This window comes from Hemicordylus capensis, chromosome 1 (genome assembly GCF_027244095.1).
Source record: "Hemicordylus capensis ecotype Gifberg chromosome 1, rHemCap1.1.pri, whole genome shotgun sequence".
Taxonomy (NCBI): Eukaryota; Metazoa; Chordata; class Lepidosauria; order Squamata; family Cordylidae; genus Hemicordylus; species Hemicordylus capensis.
Window position 1 is genome coordinate 114,985,564 of NC_069657.1, and position 24,392 is coordinate 115,009,955.

General features: G+C 42.7%; 1 protein-coding gene across 3 annotated transcripts; it reads right to left on the minus strand.

Moving 5' to 3' along the window:
- Positions 1 to 2,213: 2,213 nt before the first annotated feature.
- On the minus strand, positions 2,214 to 15,347 carry LOC128339526 (alpha-1,3-mannosyl-glycoprotein 4-beta-N-acetylglucosaminyltransferase C-like). 3 transcript variants are annotated; one of them, XM_053283626.1, is made up of 5 exons: positions 15,162 to 15,346; positions 11,580 to 11,661; positions 11,174 to 11,256; positions 7,884 to 8,013; positions 2,214 to 4,200 (listed from the first exon to the last, which is right to left on the minus strand). In XM_053283626.1, exons 4-5 carry the CDS (start codon positions 7,951 to 7,953, stop codon positions 3,062 to 3,064), a joined length of 1,209 nt encoding a protein of 402 aa, XP_053139601.1. In that variant the 5' UTR covers positions 7,954 to 8,013; positions 11,174 to 11,256; positions 11,580 to 11,661; positions 15,162 to 15,346; the 3' UTR covers positions 2,214 to 3,061. The 3 variants fall into 3 exon arrangements, with proteins under 3 accessions (XP_053139601.1, XP_053139583.1, XP_053139592.1); XM_053283608.1 differs by having other exon boundaries at positions 11,174 to 11,353; XM_053283617.1 differs by lacking the exon at positions 11,174 to 11,256 and having other exon boundaries at positions 15,162 to 15,347.
- Between the last annotated feature and the right edge of the window lie 9,045 nt (positions 15,348 to 24,392).

Consider the following 24,392-nt stretch of genomic DNA (forward strand, 5'->3'; position numbering starts at 1 on the left):
ATTACTTTGAGTTTGTGAGAGAAGCAGTGATAAAACATTTGGCAATGAAATTTTGAATCAGTTAAGTGTGTGTGAGCTGCAAAGCTTGTGACTGTTCCTGCAACTTCATTTCATTGCATTGCTGGGCCTACATTCCTGAACTGCTTTCTACTACCGGCATTGCTGCGGCTCCAGCTTCCTGACCTGCCCAACCACTGGAGGTACTTTTTCCTTATCAATTCTAGACTTGGTTGTTCCCAGCAAAGCAGACGGCCGTATTGCTTCACTGCCTGGGCCCTGAAGGCCAAATAATATACAGGTGAAACTCGGAAAATTAGAATATCGTGCAAAAGTCCATTAATTTCAGTAATGCAAATTAAAAGGTGAAACTGATATATGAGACAGACGCATTACATGCAAAGCGAGATAAGTCAAGCCTTAATTTGTTATAATTGTGATGATCATGGCGTACAGCTCATGAAAACCCCAAATCCACAATCCCAGAAAATTAGAATATTACATGGAACCAAGAAGACAAGGATTGAAGAATAGAACAATATCAGACCTCTGAAAAGTATAAGCATGCATATGTATTCAGTACTTGGTTTGGGCCCCTTTTGCAGCAATTACTGCCTCAATGTGGCGTGGCATGGATGCTATCAGCCTGTGGCACTGATGAGGTATTATGGAAGACCAGGATGCTTCATTAGCGGCCTTCTGCAATTCTGCATTGTTTGGTCTCATGTCTCTCATCCTTCTCTTGGCAATGCCCCATAGATTCTCTATGGGGTCAGGTCAGGCGAGTTTGCTGGCCAATCAAGCACAGTACACTGTATACTTTTCAGAGGTCCGATATTGTTCTATTCTACAATCCTTGTCTTCTTGGTTCCATGTAATATTCTAATTTTCTGAGATTGTGGATTTGGGGTTTTCATGAGCTGTACACCATGATCATCACTATTATAACAAATTAAGGCTTGACTTATCTCGCTTTGCATGTAATGCGTCTGTCTCATATATCAGTTTCACCTTTTAATTTGCATTACTGAAATTAATGGACTTTTGCACAATATTCTAATTTTCCGAGTTTCGCCTGTATAATAATTTGCCCTTTCCTGCCAACTTGGAAGGGGATGCCAATTCTTATAAAGTTCCTCTTCAAGCCTTAGATTATCATTTCAACCTTACTTTGAATGCGATTACTGAATGTTACAAGTTCTATTCTAGATCCCAACTGCCTGGGCAAACTGGGCAAAGAGGCACATTTTTATGTGGTGATTCTCTTTATTTAGCAGGGGGAGAGTAACTGGCCCTATCCACCCCCAGCACAGTACCTCCAGTGACTGTTGCTGGTGCCTATCTTAGGTTTCCTTTTAGATCTTGAGCCCTTTGGGGACAGGGAGCCATTGTATGTATGTATTATATCTCTGTGTAAACCGCTTTGGAAATTCTTGTTGAAAAATGGTATATAAATATTTGTTGCTGTTGTTGACTGGTGAATCTATCAATCAGTATGCCACAGCATTGAGTGCCTGAAGTGTGACCTGGAACACTTTACTGATGAACTTTACTGATGAACTGATCAGGGATTAGATTGTTATGAAAACAAACTGCTCCACAGTGCATGAAAAACTGCTATTGGAGTGGAAACGTACCTTGGATAAAATTATAGGGATGGCCAGGAGAATGGAAAATACTCTTCACTGTGCCAAATCACTCTCTTTGGTACCCCCAAACCAAACTCCTAAAATCCAGACTGTTCAGTCTAAATCATTCCAAGCTTTCCAAGCTTCTCATATAGCACTGCCTCAGGAAGTGGCAACACAAGGAAGGAGGAGCTAAAAATGCTACCGATGTGGAGACTGCCCACAAAGCCAATTCTGCTCACTGTCCTGCATGGAAGGTCACTTGCAACAGGTACAAAAAAGGGGACACTTTGATAACATTTGCAGGTCTGCTATCCACTCCATTACTGATTCACTACATAGTAAAGAGGAGGAAGATGAAGCACTTACTGACAGCATTGTAAGTGTGACAGAATCAGAGTCTGCTTCTCCACATTATCAAATAAAACTTAATGGCTATGAAGTTCAGATACAGGCTGATTCTGGCTCTCCGTACACTATCTAGCATTCATTCATTCAACATATTTTTATACCACCCAAAACTTAGGTCTCTGGGTGGTTTACAACAAAGCAAAACCAGAAAAACTTAAAACATTATTTAAAACAAAATATAATAGAAAAAGTTAGAAAAAGTTAACATATTACAACAATTTAGAAATTTAAAAACAGTGTTAAAACTATTAAAACAATATTTAATTAAAAGCCTGGGTGAACAATGTCAACATAGCTGTTTCATCACTGGAAATCTGGCTCCTGTTTGCACTCTAAAAACTGGTGGTTTGGCCAAGGCACTGGTTCTCCATGATGTCTGAAGTCACCTTATATGTTCTTCTTTGTTCTCTAGTTGCTGCTCAAAAAGAAAATCCTTGGAACTGCAAACATATTGTGTGAAATAAGGCTTATGACAGATATGCCAAGGCAGATTGACAGCTATGACAGAAGCCGAAGGCTTTTTAAAAACACAGGAATAACAAAATTGTATAAGAATTGTATAAGAATCTTCTTCCTACTCCTGTATTAGCCCATGCTAATAATACTTGTTCAAAAATCATCATGAAATGAAAACAGAAATCAAATGATCTGATAAGTATCCCTATATTGTTAATTCATCACTTCAGTGAAACTGGATTTCCATAATTGTATCATTCAGTGGTTCCTTAAACCACTTTGGTAATAATTATTGAAGGCTGAGCATCATTACCAAATGGTTCTGTTAAGAAGCTACATACGGTTTTCAAAAATAATTCATAGACAATTGTATCATGGGAACATGTTGATTTATTGTTCTTTTTGCTTTCTATTCAAATATTTGTTTGTTAAAGGAGAAACAAATCTCCCATTCCATTATAGAAAGTGAACCATAGACCTCTGTGGTCATAGATAGTACAGTTTAATGTGGTTTCCCACAATATCAGACATGTGACTGCAAATACATATGTACAACAGAATGTGAAGATTCACTCATCCTTCTTTACCCAAATATTTATTCTTCTTATTCTCAGCCATTGCTTTTGTGGAGCTGTGGCTTGTATTCGAAGGCAGTCTATATCTTCCCTGTCACTGTTCCCCTTCATTTCAAAAAGCCCATTCTTAAAATCTCCTATTGGTGTGAATATCTGGCATGTTTTACCCACATGTGTATGGATTTTGAGTCTGCCCTTTTCTACATAACCATAGTGGAGAATGTCCTTGCTGTATTCAGCTGACCCAGTGTAAATCTGAATCTTCTGGGGAACAATTGGGTTTGCAAACACAATGGTGAAAAAGCTTTCTGGTGTTATATTCCTGCCCCAAAAGACACCCTTTCCAGGTGGACACACTTTCTCTGGTGCATAATCTGCATATATGGGCATATTTGTGAAACATGATGCGGAAGGGAGATCTCCAAAATCTCCAGAGTCCTCTTCAAACTCTGGATCTTTGATCTCATTTTCTATATTGTTAAATGCAGTCACTCTATCTATATGCTGGAAAAGAGAAGGCCTGAAGATAATAGCATTATTTTGAGCTTTGGATTCTTGGAAAAATTCTAGAAGCCAGTCACTGGGCATTTCATCATAGAACATCAAGAGGAACCGGGCCAGTTTAGTAAGGTCTGAACTGTGATAGAGCTTCCCTATGCAGCCCAGTTTCGAAAATGCTATTGTGGTCCAGGGTTCTTCCAAGGCTTTTGTATAGTTTTGTATAATGGACACAAAATTGGTGGCACAGACTACATCATCTTCTAGCATCAAATAATATTGAGAAAGACTGGCACAAAAGTTAACTAAATAAGCATAGTCCACATTCTTTTTGGATCTATACTGGGCTTTTTCTTTCTTGTCCAATTGACCCCTCTGACTACTTAAAGGAGGGTAACCATCCAGAGAGCTCTGTATTACAAACAGTCTTCTTGCATGAACATGCACATGAAACTGAGCTTTAATTTCCTTGGCTTTTTGCTTATTTAGTTTAGAATTATTATCTGCTAGGTATATAACTACTCTTATTAGATGTAATTCTTTTAAGGTGCAGTGACTGAAAATGGACTCAATTGTCCTCATCAAATACTGTTCCTTTTCTCTGTGGACAGAAGATATCCCAATGATCAAGAATCCTAGAAGAGGGAAAGATGAAAGAGGAAACGAAAAACATTTATATAGCATCTTCCGTGAGCTTAAAGCACTTAATGTACATTATTTCAGTAACTCTTATATCAAATATGTCAGTCAGGTGCACGAACAGGTTCGAGAACTCCCAGGAGGCCACGGCGGGATGTGTGTGTTGTTGTTAAGTGGCATGGAGGGTACCCTACCTGCCCCACCACTTCCCCCCTGCTGGCGCTCTCCCCAAAACCATTGTGGCTGGGCTGCAGTGTACCTCCCTGCAGCCCTGGTCACCATCATACCAGAAATGGCCGACACGTGTGTGCCATGCGCATGCGTGTCAGCCATTTCCAGTATGACAGTGACTGAGGCTGCAGGGAGGCATGCTGCATCCCTGCAGCAATGGGTTTTGGGAGAGCACCAGTGGGGGGAAAGTGGGGGGACAGGTAAAGGCACCCACCCTGCCCATTAACACCCACCCACCCCTGCCTCTGAACCGGCTTTAACATTGGACTTCCAAACCAGTTCGGTGCTCCGGCGGGGGGGGGGAGAGATGGAAGGCAGTGACTGGGACATCCTGACTAATGAAATGCACATATCAAGAAGGACTGCAGGGTTGCAATGGGGCCCTGCATACAGCTCCCCCAGTTCCTCTATGCATGTGTGGTTGTGCAAGTGGGCAAAACAGTCCTGCTTTGCCCACACTCCAGAAGCACTCTGGATCTGGAAGAGACAAACATTGCATCCCCACAGTTGCTTTTTATGTGTGTGCATTGTCAGGATGTCAGCCATTGACCTACCTATATTACCTAGCAGTGATGTGCGGGAGCGGGAGAATCATTATTCCATTTCCCCCTTGTTTATTCCCCCATTCATTTTGCCTTTCATTCATTAACATTACATTAGTGTGTTAACCCACCCACCCCCGTTTTTCTTACCCTATATGTTTTCAGAATAGGGTGAGGTGGGGCTTACCTTGCAGCAAGGCAGGATAGTGGGGGGGTTTCTTTTCAAAAGTTGAAAAGAGTCAGAGCTCCTCCCTGCCAGAAGGAAGCCACTATATGTGTTTTGGGCATTGCATCATAAGACAATATAATGACGATGATAGACACATACTTCTGTATATCATCACCATATATATTCTGTAATATATTATAGGAAGTGTGAAATGAATGATTGTGGGATATTTATTTATATTTATATTTTATTTATTTTTTATATTTATATCCTGCTCTTCCTCCAAGGAGCCCAGAGCGGTGTACTACATACTTAAGTTTCTCCTCACAACAACCCTGTGAAGTAGGTTAGGCTGAGAGTAGGTGACAGGCCTAGAGTCACCCAGCAAGTATCTTGGCTGAATGGGGATTTGAACTCGAGTCTCCCCGGTCCTAGTCCAGCACTCTAACCACGACACCATGCTGGCACGCTGGATATGTGAGAAGGAAGAAGGCTGGTGCCTGGTTGAGGAAATAGTGTAAAAGATTGTATGTTTGGAATGTGAAGAATTTTATATTGGGGAGACAGGGAGAAGACCCCAATTAAAGTGATAAATAATAAAGATAGAATGAAACCCTGGACAAAACATATGAAAGACAAACATAGAGGAAGAGCTGCACAAAGGTGTTTATTATGGCTATTGAAGGGAAAATGTAAGATTAAAGAGGCTATGTATATTGAACAATTGCATCCATCCATTAATGTTAAGGAGGAAATTAGAGGGGCAATGAAATTTATTGCTAGCAAAGGGCAAATAAAGGGTTAATTTTGGAGAGCCACTCATTTCCCCCTCCTTCCTTTTCTCCAGATGTAGTTACTGCATTTAATCTTAAGTGTTTCCAGCTGCTAGAAATAGAGCATTGATAATGGTTGGACATTGAAACATATTTGTTCGATTTTGGAAGATCTGTCATCATTTATTTTATTCTATTTTATGCATTAAAGTAATGTAAAGTGTGCTGTCGAGTCAATGTCGACTCCTGGCGACCCCAGAGCCCTGTGGTTGTATTTGGAAGAATACAGGAGGGGTTTACCATTGCCATCTCCCACACAGTGTGAGATGATGCCTTTCAGCATCTTCCTATATTGCTGCTGCCCAATATAGGTGTTCCCCATAGTCTAGGAAACATACCAGCAGGGATTCGAACCGGCAAGCTCTAGCTTGATAGTCAAGCCATTTCCCCGCTGCACCTTTAAGGGGGATATCTAAAGAGGCCTAAAAACTTCATTGCATCATATCCCAATATCATAATTCAGTGTTTCCCAACCTGGGAGCTTCCAGACATTGCTGAACTACAACTCCCATCATCCCTAGCTACAATAAATTGTGGCTGATGGGAGTTATAGTTCAGCAACATCTGCTGGCCCCGGGTTGGGAACCACTGACATAATTCAATGTCCACAGCAGTGTGTGTGTGTGTGTGTGTGTGTGTGTGAGAGAGAGAGAGAGAGACAGACAGACAGACAGACAGACAGACAGACACATTATGGCTGCCAGGATTAGCTCTGATGCTGCTTCACAACTTTAGAAACAACTTGAAAAAACAAAAACACTACTCTGCCATTCTATAAAATTAGTCTTCCCCCTCTAGGTCCTATGAAAAGAAGTGGGAATTGAATAGCTTAGGTGCCACGGTTCATTTGGGTCCCATCAATTGTCAATTCATGATAAATGAAAATTCATCCAAATCTACCACATTTAGTTCAATTTTCCATTCATTCCTAAATAAATGCATGCATCCAACTACCTAGTCACTTGTTCATTGAAGAGGTAAGATCTGAACCAGAGATTTCCTGGATCCTAATTTAGCATCGGTCACTACATCACTACACTAATTCTCATGCATTGCACATGTATGTAAAGTAATGCATTTCCATTAGCGATGTGCTGAAATGTGATTTGGACAGCCAAATTATGCGTCCCTCCCTTTAAAATGGATGAGAGCAGGTCTTTGCCTGCTCCTCTGCTCGGCTATAACCATATGCTCCCCCCCAGCTATACCTGCATGACGGTGGGGCGGCTCCCAGCTGCCCCGTGTGGTGCCATAACGCACATGGCCACCCTGCATGCTTCTATGTAGAAGCATGCTCAGAGGCCATGTATATGCTGGCCCCATGCAGAGGCAGCTAGGAAATGTCCTGCCGGTGTGCGGGTATAGCTGGGGTGGGGGGAGAGCACCAGGAGCGTGCAGGTATAGCCGAACGGAGGAGCAGGCAACGACCTGCTCTCATCCGCTTTAAATGGGCTGTGTAAGCTCTCCATTTTAAAGGGAAGTACGTGTGATTCAGCTGTCCAAATCCGATTTCAGCACATCCCTAATTTCCATTCCATTAAGCCCAACAGTTTGCTGCTCCTAATGCAGACAGATGGGCTCAGTGTGGTAAGCCGTGTGTGTGATCAAAAGTCAGATTTCTTCTGATGTTGGTAAAAACTTCAATAATCAGAAACTAACGAAGCCCATTGACCTTTTAGAGGGACTCCAGGGAAAACAACTGTTCCAAAATCAATTTTTTAAAACCATGGAGAAAATTGTCTCAAGGAAAACCATAATGAAAAGATCATGTATTTCATATTAACAATGTGCTTAAGTGGCTTTCAAGACAGATATTGGATCAATTGCTTTTAAACAAACAAACACCAAATTATTTTGTTTTACACACATCAAGAGTTGCCATACCCATAATAGCTTATACTTACTCTTTTTAACAAAATGAGACCCCAAGAGGTACGTATATGGAATTGGTAAAGGACCCATAACGTCCTTCATTACACTGAAATTTGAATTTCGTGGCTTCTTCAGTTTGAGAGTTGCCTTTCCATCTGCATCCTTAAACATAAAACAGTTTTTTTAAAAATCAGCTGTGACGTTTCAACTCTTATAACTGTTGTCATTTTCTAAATCCAATTAAATTATTATGCTGGTCTCCTTACCATATCTTGCATACTTTGCATAAGAATGGGCTGTAAAGGGTTTCCAAGTTGGAGCATGAAAAAATGGTTTTGAATTTACTGATGACAGTTAAGATCTTAACAGCAGTGAAATTACACAGACTAGATTCTCCTTCCATGAAAGAATGGATATTGAAAGTTGGGATAGAAGCAGAAAACACTGACAGTGGCAATAAGGGGGACTGTGGCATAGAGAGGGCATAGGCGGCCTGAGTTTGGGATGCCTGCCCAGACCCCAACCCAGTGCCTCTTCTCCCTGTGCTACTGGGGGTGACACGCTCACCACAATGGGCAGCCGGGGGCTCCCTCTGCATCTCTCCTCTCCTCGCCACAACAGGAACCCGGCAGCAGCCCCCTGGCACCTCCTCTCTCCCTGCCACGCACGGCTGCAGTGGTGGCTGAGCAGTAGGAGTAAGGGCAGCCTACCCTGGGCTGCTCCCTCAGGGAGGCTGCTGTCACCACACACACACACAGCAGGGGAGAAATGGGTGCCTTGTGTGTGGCAGGCAGAGAAGATAGGCCACAGCTAGGTGCCCGTCACGGCAGCCCTCATGGCAGCTGCAGATGAGTTATTGGAAGAGCTCCACCCCTGAAGGTTGATGTTTGCATGTTTACACACATGGAGGAAGTGATTACAGATGCGGGGAAGGAATCAGCCTAGAGAACCGGAGGCTGTTGGTTCGAATCCCCCCTGGTGTGTTTCCCAGAATATGGAAAACTCCCATATCGGGCAGCAGCAATATAGGAAGGTGCTGAAAGGCATCATCTTGTACTGCATGGGAGATGGCAATGGTGAACCCTTCCTGTATTCTACCAAGAAAACCACAGGGCTCTATCTGTGGTCGCCAGGAGTCAACACCAACTCAATGTCACAACCAACACACACACACATACACGCACAACATAGTAACACAACATTATACAGACATGCCCTCCTATTTATGGATATCAGACATGTTGATGGTGTATTCTGCTGACAAGCTACTTCTTCATAGAGTGCCATCATGATGCATGGTCTATAGATCAGGGCTGCACACGTTTGGCCCTCCAGCTGTTGTTGGAGTAGAACTCCCATAATCATTGACCTGACCACTGTGGCTTGGATTAATGGGAGCTGTAGTCCAACAAGAGCTGGAGGGCCAAAGTTGTGCAGCCCTGATCTAGAGAGAGTTGTATATGCCAGCAACCAAAAGAGACACAGCTCTTGCCCCAAAGAGCTATGAGTCTAAATTGCACCTGTTGGGCTTAAGAACATAAGAACAGCTCTGCTGGATCAAGCCCAAGGCCCATCTAGTCCAGCATCCTGTTTCACACAGTGGCCCACCAGATGACGCTGGAAGCCTACAGGCAGGAGTTGAGGGCATGCCCTCTCTCCTGCTGTTACTCCCCTGCAACTGGTACTGCCTCTGAGGCTGGAGGTGGCCCACAGCCCTCTGGCTAGTAGCCGTTGATAGACCTCTCCTCCATGAAGTTATCCAAACCCCTCTTAAAGCCATCCAGGTTGTTGGCTGTCACCACATCTTGTGGCAGAGATTTTCACAAGTGGATTATGCGTTGTGTGAAAAAATACTTCCGTTTGTTAGTCCTAGATTTCCTGGCGATCAATTTCATGGGATGACCCCTGGTTCTAGTGTTATGTGAGAGGAAGAAGAATTTCTCTCTATCCACTTCCTCCACACCATGCATGATTTTGTAGACCTCTATCATGTCTCCCCGCAGTCGTCTTTTTTCTAAACTAAATAGCCCCAGGTGTTGTAGCTTTGCCTCATAAGACAGCAGACAACATAGAGAGAAGAGGGAAAGAAAGAGAGGGAGCGAGAAGGCTACAAGGGATGAAGGTGAGAAAATGCAGTCCTAGACGTTGGGGTAGTTGAGGATAGTGGGGGGCAGAAAGCTCCTAGGCCATGGTCTGTGGGCACATGATACAGCCATCTTGATAAAGCTAAACAGGTCTTGGCTTGGTGATTGCCTAGAAACCCCATGTGTCACTTTGAGTCCCATGATGGGAAAAAGAGGATACAAATTAAACAAACAGAAATAAAACAACCCTTGAAGAACTTTAAAGCTAAGGTTTGAGTCTCAGCAATGGATACCTCCACTCAATTGCTTGTTAAGTGCTTCTGATTTTGGGAAAGCACATGTAGACCTGCAGAGTATTCACCACATCTCTCCCACCGTGACCCTGAAAGTTATAGTGCCTTAACGTTGAATGTAGTCCAGTCAGTCAGATTCAGACCTATTGTACTTTAATACTGAAAACAGGAGGAATGTCACCAAATAAAATAAATGTTGGTTGGTTAATCAGATGAATTTTAGTCAAGCAAGCAATTAAATGCATACTTTTGGATATTTAAAAAAATCAGTGGATGATTGCATGTAGATGATGAGTGCATACAATGCCCCAGACATCATTTTAGTAGAGGCATCCCCTCATCTCTCTCATACACAGGAGGAAATGCTCTTCTAAGATAGTGTTTGTCATCTGTAGCTTGTAGAAGTACTTCCATCAAAAATGTTTTTTTAAGTAATTTAAATCTGTTGCCCAGTTAATTGGAACCATCTTTTTAGTAGTTTCAAATGTTTTTAATTGATTGATTGATTGATTGATTGATTGATTTTTCTATGTAAACTGCTTGGAGAACTTTGGTTGAAGAGTGGTATATAAATAATAGTAGTAGTAGTAGTAGTTGTTGTTAATAGAGTATGTAGCTACAGCTTCTCAATGGCCTTTAAGGGCAAACCCATGGGGGACACAGATCACAATGTTCACATGACCCTCAGGGACCTACTTTGGGGACACATAGGCTGCTTTCAGAGAGAGGGGGGTTGGCAAAAGATGCTCCCTGTCCATGTGAACATCTGTGCTTCAGAAGTGGGGCTGCTAGCCATGGGCATGTAGGTTTTTTTCTACTGCATATGCACTTTGGTGAGGTCAGCCAAATTTTTTTCCAAGAGATGAAAAATTATTAAATATTAATTCTATGACACACAGATAACCCTTATAGGAAACAGTGCCCACTTCTCCTTGAGTTACCTACCCAGAATCTAGATTCTTCTGCTTTTTGACATTTGCATTGTTCTTTCCTTTGCTTCCAAAGAATGGCAAGTAATATAAGGAGTCCTAGGAAAACACATAATCTAAAAAACGTTCCAGAGAAACAGGCAAGTGACTTAGGTAGGTTCCTTGTTTTCATTGTAGGTTTTTTTACATGGAGTCCCTTTAAATGGAAACAATAGCTCTTAATACTTTGATACATTAGGAAAACATTCAGAAGTTACATTTATCATGCAATCTATGTATAAAATATGTAATACTTTGTCTATTGTGGCAACCTATTTACTAGTACTAAATAAATCAATTAGAAACAAAACATTAAATTTCTTTTTTATGCATGCAAACATTTGTATTTTTTTTTTAAAAAAAAACTGATCACAAATACAAACCATAATATCAACTTGTCCCTTTGATTGGATATGGAGTGTAAGTCCAAATATCAAATTCAGATCTTCCACAAGTTCCAGGTTGCTGTAGATATAGACAAGAAAGAATACAGTATTTCCATTAATTATGAGAGCAATACGAATTTTTCAGCAGTTTTGACTGAAAGACGTCATCAAGCTTCACAGCTCCTTGGCTCAGAATATGAATCTCAGAGCCTTTTAAAAGATATATATCCTGCATTCAGCCATTTGTGGAATAAAGTATCTTATACTGAAGGACCATTAGTTGGATGGCAACAGAGGTGCACCTAGGTAATTTTGGTGCTTGGACCTAGAGGCCATTGGAGGCTCCCCCTCCCCTGCAAATTAAGCATCATCATGCTTCACCGGGTAACCACACCACCTGGGACAGACTCAAGAGGAATTTGGGGGGCCCGGAGGCCATTGGAGAGAGCCTCCAATGGCCTCTAGGTCCAGGCTGTGGAGGCCCTGGACTTTAGCCCCAAAGTCCAGGGGTAAGAGCACCTCTGTCCACCCCCCATCCCCACCACTTTAAAGTATACAAATCAAAAAGAGATGAGACTGCAAGTTAAGCACCATTTTTTAACATATAGGTTCTTGAGGGCACAAACCACTCCACCCAGGACAGACTAAAGAGGTTTGTGGGCCCAGGTGGTGTGGAGGCCCTGGACCTCAGCCCCAAAGTCCAGGGGTAAGAGCACCTCTGGATGGCAATACTTTTGTAAGTTAATCACTGATGGATGGGTGAAGGGGCCCAGAGGAAGTCTCTCTGGTGAATCTGACTGTATTCTGGATGGGGAGCGGCAATTTCATCAGAGGCAGCAATTTTCATCAGAGGCAGATTGAGAAATGACCTTAAGAGTCTAGGTGATGCACAAGCTAGCAAAGCAGCAGAAAATCTAATGATGCAGAATCTGGGCTCTGAAAGGTAACCTGTTGCTGACTCTTAGGAGTGAGACTATCTTTCAACTCCATCCAATGCTCAACCTGTTGTCTAAATAAACAGAACTACAAAGACACCATAAGGCTGCTGTAACTTTCCTCCCAGAGGAAACCAGAAGCAAAGCCACACAGTGAACCCCTGGAAAGCCTCACTGCTTAGGGAAGTGAAGCAACTGGGGCAGCATAACAAGATGTTATAAGCCATTCTGAAGTAAAAATAACAAACCCTCCTCCCAGTTCTTTTATGACTTGTAATCCAAACAGGAGAAGAACTCTGTTTTGAAGTTCTTCAAAACCTCAAAGAGTTTTGAAGGCATAGATACTACAGTAAGCCAAGCACCAGGAACACTGGCAAAATGACAGTAGTTATGAAATAAAAAGGTGTGAGTTTGTCTCCACTGAAGAATATTGCCTCTGATGTGTTATATTCTGAATATTGCCTCTGATGAGTAAGGGCATGGCCATGTGCCAACTGCCCATGCTGCTGACCATACGGGAAAATCTAGCAAGCTCTAGCAGACCTCAGGAGGACAGTGAGGATCCTAGAAAGAAACCCGGGACCAGTGTTCCCTCGAAGTCGTATACATGTGAGCACACTCATATGCTTTTTGATGTCTGCTTGGTTAATTTTAGATCTGCTCAGGTTGAATCAGGAAGGCCTCATTCTGAATGCATGTGCGTGCACACTGCCTTGATACTTCCACCCAGAATAAAACTCATTCAACACAGAGATGAAAAAAATTAGAGAGCACTGCCTGAGACACATCTTTACTCTCTTCAGAATGCCAACCATAGGCACTTGGGCCTTCACTGATCTCCCTGTCCATTTACTGAGCAGACAAAGTCCCAGAATCTGTAGACTACAAGGATCAGATCAGGCATGGAGGGAGCCAAGCAGTGGCCTGGAGTCTTCTACCACCGCCGTGGGGCCCTGCCCCCTGCATCTGACATATGATGCAGGGTGAATTTAGCCATGCCCCGTGCATCATACATCAGACGCAGGGGACGTGGCTTCGCTCCCTAACTGGGCCATACGGCCCTGTACGGGAGTGAAATTGGCCAGTGCTGCATTTGCAGTGTGGCCAGGAGCAGCTCTCCTTGCTTTTAAAAGGCAGGGAGGGTTGCTCTGGCTGCTCTGCGAATGTAGCGCTGGCCGATTTCGCTTGCAAACAGGGCCACACAGCCCCGTTTGGGAGTGAAATCAGGCCCCCGCATCTGACGTCAGATGCGGGGGGGGGCATGTCTGGGGCCGCGTGCGGCGGCCCCAGATTGGCGGCAGCCTGGGTTCTTTGAACCTGTTCACCCAATGGTGGCTCCACCCCTGGATCAGATGTGTTACACGACTTACCATATTGGTGTTCTGAAGTGGGCAAACTCAGTGGGATGGAGAGCTCTGTGAACAGAACACTGCATGTTTCTTTCTCTCTCAAAAGGAAACCACAGGGACTAATTTGGACTGAGGTCATGGTGGAGAGGGTTTATGCTTTAGGAACATAGGAACATAGGAAACTGCCATATACTGAGTCAGACCATTGGTCTATCTAGCTCAGTATTGTCTTCACAGACTGGCAGCGGCTTCTCCAAAGTTGCAGGCAGGAATCTCTCTCAGCCCTATCTTGGAGAAGCCAGGGAGGGAACTTGAAACCTTCTGCTCTTCCCAGAGCAGCTTCATCCCCTGAGGGGAATATCTTGCAGTGCTCACACATCGTCTCCCATTCATATGCAACCAGGGTAGACCCTGCTTAGCTATGGGGGAAAGTCAGGCTTACTGCCACAAGACCAGCTCTCCTCTCCTATTTTACTTATTTTATTTTTATTTTACTTATTTTACTTATTTTTTACTTTTACTTTTACTTATTTATTATTACTTTTATTATTTATTTATTTATTACATTTATCACATTTATTTATTTATTTATTTATTACTTTTACTTATTTTACTTAGGAGCCCCTGGTGGCGCAGTGGTAAAACTGCCGCCCTGTAACCAGAAGGTTACAAGTTCGATCCTGACCAGGGGCTCAGGGTTGACTCAGCCTTCCATCCTTCCGAGGTCGGTAAAATGAGTACCCAGAATGTTGGGGGCAATATGCTAAAATCATTGTAAACCACTTAGAGCTCCGGCTATAGAGCGGTATATAAATGTAAGTGCTATTGCTATTTTATTTATAACTTACTTTGCTCCAATGCCAACCCCCAATGCAATTCTGTCTCTTTACCAAACTGCTGTTACTGTGTAGGGGAGAACACCAGTGCAGGCACTGTGTATGTATATGTATATTTCCCTCCATGGCTAATAGCAGCTTCAGTGGGGTGGGTTTTGTTGGGGATTGGCATGGGAGCTAACTATATCCCCAGTGCCCTGCTCCACATCTCAATCCAAATCTCTTCCTGTGACTGCTTGGAAGGAAGGAAGGGAGGGAGGGAGGGAGGAAGGAAGGAAACAAGCTGTTTTGGCCTTTGAGGGCCAAACTGGATATTACATGGGACCCCCAGTCCCAAAGCTCCCATGTAACATCTAGTTTGTCCCTCAAAGGAATTAGATTTCTGTCAGGTCTTCTGCTCTTTCCTTTTATGTAGGACAGGATTTACCCTTTTAGGAACACAGACACAACAGCACTTACAAAACTGTTCAACGTAACAAGACACTCCTCCTCAGGTCAGGGAGGTGCTAGTCAGCTGTCCTGCTCAACCCCCTTTATGAAGGATTTTGGCCAGAAGCATCCTTCATCAGAGTTTGGTCTGGTAGAGCCCAACTGCCACTGTGCCTTCTCTCTCAGCCGAGAGGCTCCAACTGCCGTAGAATCTTCTCCTTGGCTCTTCTCACATGGCTGCCTTGTGAACACTCTATGCCTAACAACGAGGGGTGAATCCATATACTTTCATTTAAACGAGAACCTTGACTACATACTTCATTGTTCTCCGAGTATTTGCTCCAGTCTCGTTATTTTTACTTGATTTTTCCTTCTTTAGAGTTCCTCTTTTTCTGTACTGATGTGTGCTAATGTGTAATAAAAACATTTCTGATTTTCTCATACTACTAACATTATTCAGGCACAAAGACAGAGATCTTTATATAAATACATGTGTTTACTGTGTGTCACTCAAGTCAGCTTTCTTTTACTTGTGCTGTTGAATTCTGAATAACTCCTTTACTAGGTCCTTACCTTTCACTTTGAACTAAGCCTTCTACTCAGTAGAAAGATCAGCTTTAGTTTTTTTAATTCACTTTTTATTTAAGATGCTCTGATATGTGGTAAATAATAGTGCTATTAATTACTAGTAATACAAATACCAGTACTAATAATAACGGACCAGTTTTAGCTATTTTTAAGGATTGTGAAATATTGTCTGAATATTTCTCTGGATTTTGAGAGTCCATACAACTGATCTTCTTTGCAAAGTGGCATGGGCGCACTACTGAACTGCTCTTCTATTTTTTATTTCTGGATTTTGTTTGGCTCACTATGCATGCACAGTTTTCTGCTACTGAGAGCAATATAACCCAATGACAGAGGCACAAATGCAAGCCATAATCTATCTATCCATCTGTCTATTACTGCCTGCAGATCTAAGTCCCCAACAAGCCAGTCCTGTTGGTTGGGAGATCCTTGGCATAGCGGCTGGAGGAGGGGAGAATTCCCAGAAATGACCATTTCCACATGTGGTCAAAAGGTGCCTGCACACAGTTTCTGAGAATTCCCATCCTTTCCTGGAACCACTCACACTACCTCCTGCACCACTGCCAATGATCTCTTGACACTCTGGATCAAGTTTTGGCAGGGTCCGGGGCTACAGGGAGGAAGGGGGCAGGGGAAATGGCATGTGCCTGTACTCTTGCATGAGCATTGCTGTGGATGGCACCCTCTGTCTCCCCACCACCGCCACCAGTTGGTGTGCTGGGGAAAATGAGTGCAATGTGAGAACTGCTTATGTGTCACACAATGTGCATGAATGCCATACACAAAAAGGAATCATGTTGCAATCACACAATTACATTTACATTTCTTTTGCCATCATGTTTTAAGCAATGCACATTCACACTCATCATCTGTATTAATAATCTGTAAGGGGGAAATGCAAATTGAAAGCTGACACAGACTGAGCATAATCTAATCCCAACCTGACTTGTATATATATTGCAAGGCTGCCAGAGCAGAGTGAGGAACAGAAGCCCGTGGGACAATAATGAAATGCTAACCTTAGAGAGCACCCTCTTCTGTATGATCCCCATAGCACATTGTGGTCATCTGGAGAGATCCATCTCCAGTTACCACCAGTACATCTGGTGGCAACTCAGAACCATGCCTTCTCTGTAGCTGCTCCTGGTCTACTATGGAATGCACTTCTGTCAGATATCTGCAGTTTAGGCCCGCTGTTGGCCTTTAAGAGAGCCCTGAAAATTTATTTGTTTCGCCTAGCCTTCCAGAGGATGGATGGATGGATGGATGTATTTATTTGATTTCTATACCAGTTTACATTAAAATAAACTAAAATTAAATTGTTTTGGGGTATTTTAATTGATTTTAAATGGTTTTTGAATTGTTTTTAAATTGTTTTAATATTTTTTTAAGTAGTGTGTTTTAGATGGTATTTGTTTTATGTATTTTAAAACTAGTTGTGCACCACACAGAGCCTTTGGATGGGGCGGTCTATTCATATTTATTAATAAAAAATAAGTAATTAATAAATAAGGATATGGACACTCATTCTGCTTTTTATTCCTATTAGTCTCTTGCCCTTTCCTTCAAGGGGTTCTGGTGACACATATGGGATTAGTCCATTTTATATGCTCATCCTGTGAGGTTGACTGAGCTCAATAGGAAAGTGAATTGAGATCTACACACATAAGTCCAACACTCTATCCTAGGATTTCTCCTAATTCTCCTTGGCATCCTTTTTCCTGAATTAAAATTGGAGGAACACTTCTTTATTACCATGGCTGAAAACATTTACATTTAAACTGTGTAAGGGCAAGAACTGCCCAGAAATAGAGAAACTCCCTGAATGAGACATTGATCAGAATATGTCTCCAACTCATGCACACACAGAGGGCCACCTCTCCAGAAAATAGGTAATCCTGCTGGGTGTCTTCATTTGGATTTATAGAATTACCCAATCACACTCGATGCAGCAGAATTACCTCTCTTCAGTGGATGCTGCTTGGAAGGGGGCAAGGCCAGAGCCAGAGGTGTAACTAGGGAAAACGGCGCCCGGGGCAAGCACTGAAATGGCGCCCCCCCCACCGCGCCCCCCCACCCCCCCAACATACTACATTATACTTAGGTTTTTCCTCACAAGTGTCCGCCGCCGCTGCCAAGCCAGGCCACTGACTGGCCACCAGGCGCCAGCAAAGCAATGCGGGGGGGGCGCAGGTGGCGCGGAAGGGACCGCTCGTGGGGAAGGGGGCACTGACGCGCTCCCTTGACTGCTGCAGCGCTGCTGCACTGAGCAGGAAACATTTGTATTAACAAAAAATTATTTTTTTTAAAAAAAAAAAAATTGGTCATGGCGGCGCCCCCCACGTGACCAGAAAAGATGGCGCCCGGGGCACGTGCCCCCCCTGCCCCCCTATAGTTACGCCTCTGGCCAGAGCAAGACATTGTTCAAAGACACAGTGAGAAGCCTTCTGTGCATGACTGCTTTGGGCTCACAGGGATTTTAATTGCATAGTTAATGGATGATGGCACACTTCTCTCATGGCACATTACTTTGGTCCAGCACAAAGTTGAGGAGTATTGCTCTATTTGCTGCACCATTCTCTCCAGGAGATCAGTTTCTTGCATGAAAAATGTCAGGGCTGTAAAAGAAAAGAAAATAAACCCATTTTTTTTCCTTTGGAGTTTAATTCATTTTAATTATATTGCCTCATCCCAAAGATCAAGGCAGAACACACTCTATTTAAATGATGGAACCAATATTAAATTGGTTAATATACATTCAACATGCATAATATGCCAGATATTAGTACAAAGTACAAACTGACTATTCCCTTAAGAAGGAAGCAAATGGAAACATTCACACATACTATAACAGATTTGTAAAGGCCCTTCTAAACATGAAAGCCTTATGCAGGAAGCAGTTTATCTTCATAGACAAGCAGTTGCACAGGAGAAGAGAGCTGGTCTTGTGGTAGCAAGCATGACTTGTCCCCTTAGCTAAGCAGGGTCTGCCCTGGTTGCATATAAAAGGGAGACTAGAAGTGTGAGCACTGTAAGATATTCCCCTCACGGGATGGAGCCGCTCTGGGAAGAGCAGAAGGTTTCAAGTTCCCTCCCTGGCGTCTCCAAGATAGGGCTGAGAGAGATTCCTGCCTGCAACTTTGGAGAAGCTGCTGCCAGTCTGTGAAGACAATACTGAGCTAGATAGACCAATGTTCTGACTCAGTATATGGCAGCTTCCTATGTTACTAACTGGGTCACGTGTGAGAAAGCTCTGCAGCTTTCACACATGTAAAACAGATGTATATGCAAGCAACTCCTTTAATCAAATAGTAAAGTTCACTAACCACACCCAGTCCATCTCCTTAGAGCGTGCTCAGACGGGGTGGCGAGAGGGAAGTCTCCCCTTTTTCTTCTAAAAGCTGCCACAGTGGCAGGATGGCGGGCAGCAAAGGCCGCAGCAAAGGCCGCATAGCAGCGGCTGCGGGGACCAGGGGAAAGTCCCCCCTTTTACAGAGGCCCCCAGCAGGGCTGCGTGGTGGAATGGGGCTACAGCGGGGAGGGTTGTGGTGTGCGTGGGGAAGTTTCCCCATTTACCTTAAAGCAGTGTCCACTGTTGCTATGTGGCAAGGGAGAGCTCCTTCCAGCTCCCCTCCTCCCTCCCAAATGAGTGCATGCCCCATCACAGCCTGTTTTGGACTTTTCTCCACATGTGGATATGTACACTTATCATTCATAATATGTGAGAAGACATGAAGCCTTACCTTCAGGCAACAGAACCCTTAAAAGCTACTCTTTTCAGTCCTGGGTATCTGTTGACAGCAATCTCCACACAAGACCCATTCTTGGAAACATTTAAAAAAAATTTAAAAGTGAATCTGTGTTTGCCCATCAAGGCCAAAGGTCATTTGTGCTAACAAGTCTCCAGTGAGGTTGTTCTGTTTCACCTAAATCCCAAGTCAGTAAATCAGGCCTAATAAGGGCATTTTGTACCCTTTCCAGTAGCAGAAACTATAAAAGAGGGAGGAAGAGGACATCTCCTGTTCCATGAGTTCCAACTGAAGAGCCTCTAAATGATTGCCAGCCCATGACAGTTAATAAGCCGAATTCAGCTGCTGAATGCACAGGTTGACCACATGGCCCCTGCTGAGTTCACAATCTGGAATTTGGTTCCCCTGTCTGTCACTTTCAAGGATTTCGACAGATGCAGCACATTGATTTAATGTTGAAAAGGGAGCCCTGCCGTAGCTTCCACAGCTTGCATCATTGCCTTGGGAGTTAGGCGGCGGAGGCAACATACAAACAATAGAAGTGATACCACTCAGCAGTTTTGTGGCTATAAACAACAATGTTTGGGAGCCTGGGATTCCAGTCAAAAAGGCATCAAGATTTCTGGCACTGCCATTTCCTCCCATCTGCAGCAGAAACTATTCTCTCTCTCTCTCTCTCTCTCTCTCTCTCTCTCTCTCTCTCTCTCTCTCTCTCTCTCACACACACACACACACACACACTTCTTTCCTTTCTCTTTGTGCCTAATTCTCTTCTTCACACCCCCACGTCTTCATTATAACTTACTGCATTAAAACTATTCTTCCATTCCTGAAAAAGCACTGCTTTGCATTAATTATTAATCAAGTTAGATAGCTCCTTAAATACTAAGCACTTTGTTTCGATGTGAGTTTTCATTGGCAACAACCTACTCCTGAGACGCATCTATGAAAATCCATACCACAATACATAGGATCCTATGGGGGTTTGGGGGAAAGTTTTAAAATGTTTTTAAAATTGCCTTCTTGTCCCTTTCTTTTGTGGATTGGGTAGTAGGTAGCACCCACTATGTCCTACCACCCAACCCACTTTCATATCTCTAGGAGCTACCCATGGGGGACAAAGGGATGTTTCAAGTTTCCCCATTGTCCCCTATGGCCGGAAAAAGCTACACTCACAGAGTGCACTGCACACAAGTTTTGCATTACAATTTGCAATGCATTTTGCAACTCTGGCTTGAAAAACATTGCAGAAGCACACAGTAAAGGGAATCTGTCCCTCCCAAGACAGAACACACATTTCGAACAGTCCAAAAATGGCCAAATAAGAATCACTGCCCCATAATCCACAGCCTGCACTGTAATAACATCATTGGCACAAATTGCTCTCTCTCACACAATTACGACTCCTTACATTACTGTCTAGCATTGCAGCAGTGGCCACAGTATAACCCTTAGCAGCAAGCATTGTCATTAGCTCAACTAGAGCAACTTCAGCCACATTTTGATTAAGTATTATTATTATAATTTTTACATTTATATCCCGCTCTTCCTCCAAGGAGCCCAGAGCGGTGTACTACATACTTGAGTTTCTCTTTCACAACAACCCTGTGAAGTAAGTTAGGCTGAGAGAGAAGTGACTGGCCCAGAGTCACCCAGCTATAAGTAAGCTACAAGTATACCTTGTAATGCAGTTTGCAGAGCAAACCAGAGCAGTGAGTGAAGCAAACGTTAGTTTCAAAGCTAGACATGGAGTTTATCACAGCAATCACCAAGAAATGTTACACACACACACACACACACCTGCCACTGTGTTCTTCTCACCACAACACTATCTCACAAACAAAACAAGCCACAACTCAAGGAAGGGAGGCACCCAAGTTCTGCCTTTGTCAATCTGAGATCCAGCAAAACCAGATAATTATAGCAGCAATAGCACAGTATATTACACTCATTGCTGTTAATAACCACCACTAGGTGGCCCCATTTACACAACAGCTCACTCATTCGCTCAACAAACAAAACAAAGACCAAGACCTGTTTCTTGCTTCTTCTAGAGTATGTAATGCTTGGTAATGGTTTAACGTGTACGGGGATCACACACGTACACACAGCAGCATTCTTCAGAGAGTAATGATATTAATCAACAAGTACTTTATATAGGAGTGGTCCCGGAAGTTTTAGGCAATTTCTGTTTCCATGAACTGAGCTAAACAGTGGCAGCCAGCCAGGTGTCTCTGGATGCTCCCAAGCAGGGCATGAGAAGTACAGGGGTACTATTTGATCACCATGACTAACATTAAATGATAAATTTATTCCCATAAACTGTGCAGGCCTTAAAAAGGGCTGCAAGGCCTGAGTATGGCCACAGCCCCTTGCCCCGCAAAGCTTTTTATGTAGAAGACGCCAAGTGTAGCACCTAAACTGAAGCAACTGCTGTGATGGCTGACTGCTGCTCCAGCCTGCTACTGTAGTGCAGGGCTTTTCCCAGGCAGCAGGCTTAACCACAGAATTAAGTGGGGTAAAGTAGAGTGAGTTATGAGGTCATCTATTAGCCACATATAAGCACGATCAAGACAATCTGAAGAAACCTGGGGGCCATTCACATAGAGCTGCTTTAATAGGCTTCCTGTTGGTTCCTTCCATTTATTCCCCCATGCACCCTACCAGTAGCACTTTGATGAGCATAAAAACATCAGTAGGCAAAAACCTTGTTTTTTGCTTAAAAAAAAAAAGTTTGGTGATCTTGCAGAACATTGCATGCACCTGCCCTGTGCAGGTGCATATGATGTTCTACAAGATAACCAAGCAAATGTTTGTTTTTTTAAAAAGGAAAAAAAGTTAGGCTTTAAGAAAAGCCTACCTGTGTTCATATGTTCACTATTAAGTACCACTGTGAGTCAGACAGTGAAATAAAATACAATTTTATTTATGAAATAAAATTTTATGAAAAGAGGATGACAAAATGCACTGTGTAGGTGCATAGAATGATGTTCCACAAGATCGCCAAGCATATTAAAAAAGAGAGAGAGAGAAAAGTGAGGCTTTAAGAAAAGTTGCTCTATCAACATGGTCCCTCCATACATCTCAGAAGAAACATCGGCGTATATTGGATATATCAAAGTATCCCCAAAAGCCGCTGTAAAAAGTGGAAATTTTTAGCACGGAGATAATGCAGACTAAGACCCAATGTGCAGTGAAAAACGCAAATTGTGTATGGCATGCTCCCCAATATTTTGCATGGGCTTCAACTAAATTTACCTGATATGTGAACGCACACCTACCCTTCCCATGGTGAAGCAAAGTAAAATCACCATCTGGAAACAGCCCAGGAGATGGGATCATCTCCATGGCCCGAGGCTGGAAGCCTTGGGGCCTGACTCAGTGCTCTGTAACATCAAAGGTAGCTGAGGAGTGTACAACTGGCCTCTAAGACTGTCAGCTGAGGAGGGGAAAACACAATAGTTTGAGATGCTCTGAATCATCTCAGGCCTTGGTGAAAATGTTTTATTGAAGTATGAGCCAAGGGTGATTTCTAAAAAACAAACAAACCAGAGCTACTGCCGTTTTATGTGTATTCATGATCAAGATGGACCATGTGGTTTGTTCTACAATACCAGGTACAATATGATATATCATTAACAACAGACACTGGAGGACACTTAGTGAAGCCCAGAGGAAGGAATTATCCCTTCATTCTTACAGATGGTCTCTGTAGAACACAGAGAGTAATATATTGGCAGGTATGCACAAGGATGTTTATGGCCTCAGCTTTAGCTTAGAACTAAAGAGAAATTTGTTTGCTTTTGTTCATCTGCAAGGACATAGTAATTATTTAAATGGAAATAAACATTCTGCTAGAAGTCAAGCTGAGTAAATGAAAAAATCAAATTACCATCAGACAAACAAGTACCTTTGACTGTATGCGCAATTTGTGACAAAATTATTTCAGACCCTAAAAATTCACCACTGAAATATTTGAAGTATCAGTCTATTAGTGTTTTAATTTAACTGGAATTCATTTTAACTGGAATTCATTTTAATAATCTGTTTTATGAGATTGTTTTTATTGTGTTTTGTAGAATTGTAATCCATGCTTACTCTTTTATATTGGATTTCTAATTTTGTGAACCACCTAAACATATACATATTAGGCAGTATAAAAATATTATAAATAAATAAATGAATGAAGAAAGAAAGAAAGAATAGAGTCAATTATATAGTGTAATGTATCCGTGAGGGTTACACATCTCTCAGAAATGTGTGTCCAATGCACAAAGTGTTTCCAGGGGACAGGGAGATGGGCAAAAATCCACTCCCCACATATGAGCACCTGTGCTTCAGAAACAGGAATGCATCTACTGCATGAGTCTTTTTTTTTTTTTTGGTTGCACATGCACAGTGTTAGACAGGATGTCGGCAACTGAATGAATGGTTTGGCTTGTTGAGCAACTAATATGTTGACTGGATACTTCAGAGAACAGGTTTTATTTTATTTTATTTACAAAACCCTGTTGGAGGTGAGCAGAAAATTAAGACAGCAAGTGTTTTTCAAAAAAAGGAGCGAAGGTTCCAGCTCACGCATTTTTATGCACTGATTTCCCTTTCTACTTAGATTTGTCCAATAAGTGCATTTTAAGTAGCAAAAGGATAGGTTTTATGTCAAAACACAAACAAAACAACAAAAGGTATTTCCTGCCATCAAAACCAGAGTACAGATTGTGAACTTTCATCTTATTCATTTTGTTCATCCATGAAATGCAAGAGAAAAGATGTACTGGATCATCATGAAACACTATCAAAACAAAAGCATTCACATCTGTGACAGGAAAGTTATCAGCTGCCATATGTCGCTCTGATATGCATATGCTAACATGGTCCTGGCCAATGGAGTTCCTACAAACTCTTCCATGACCCTGTTGTCCCA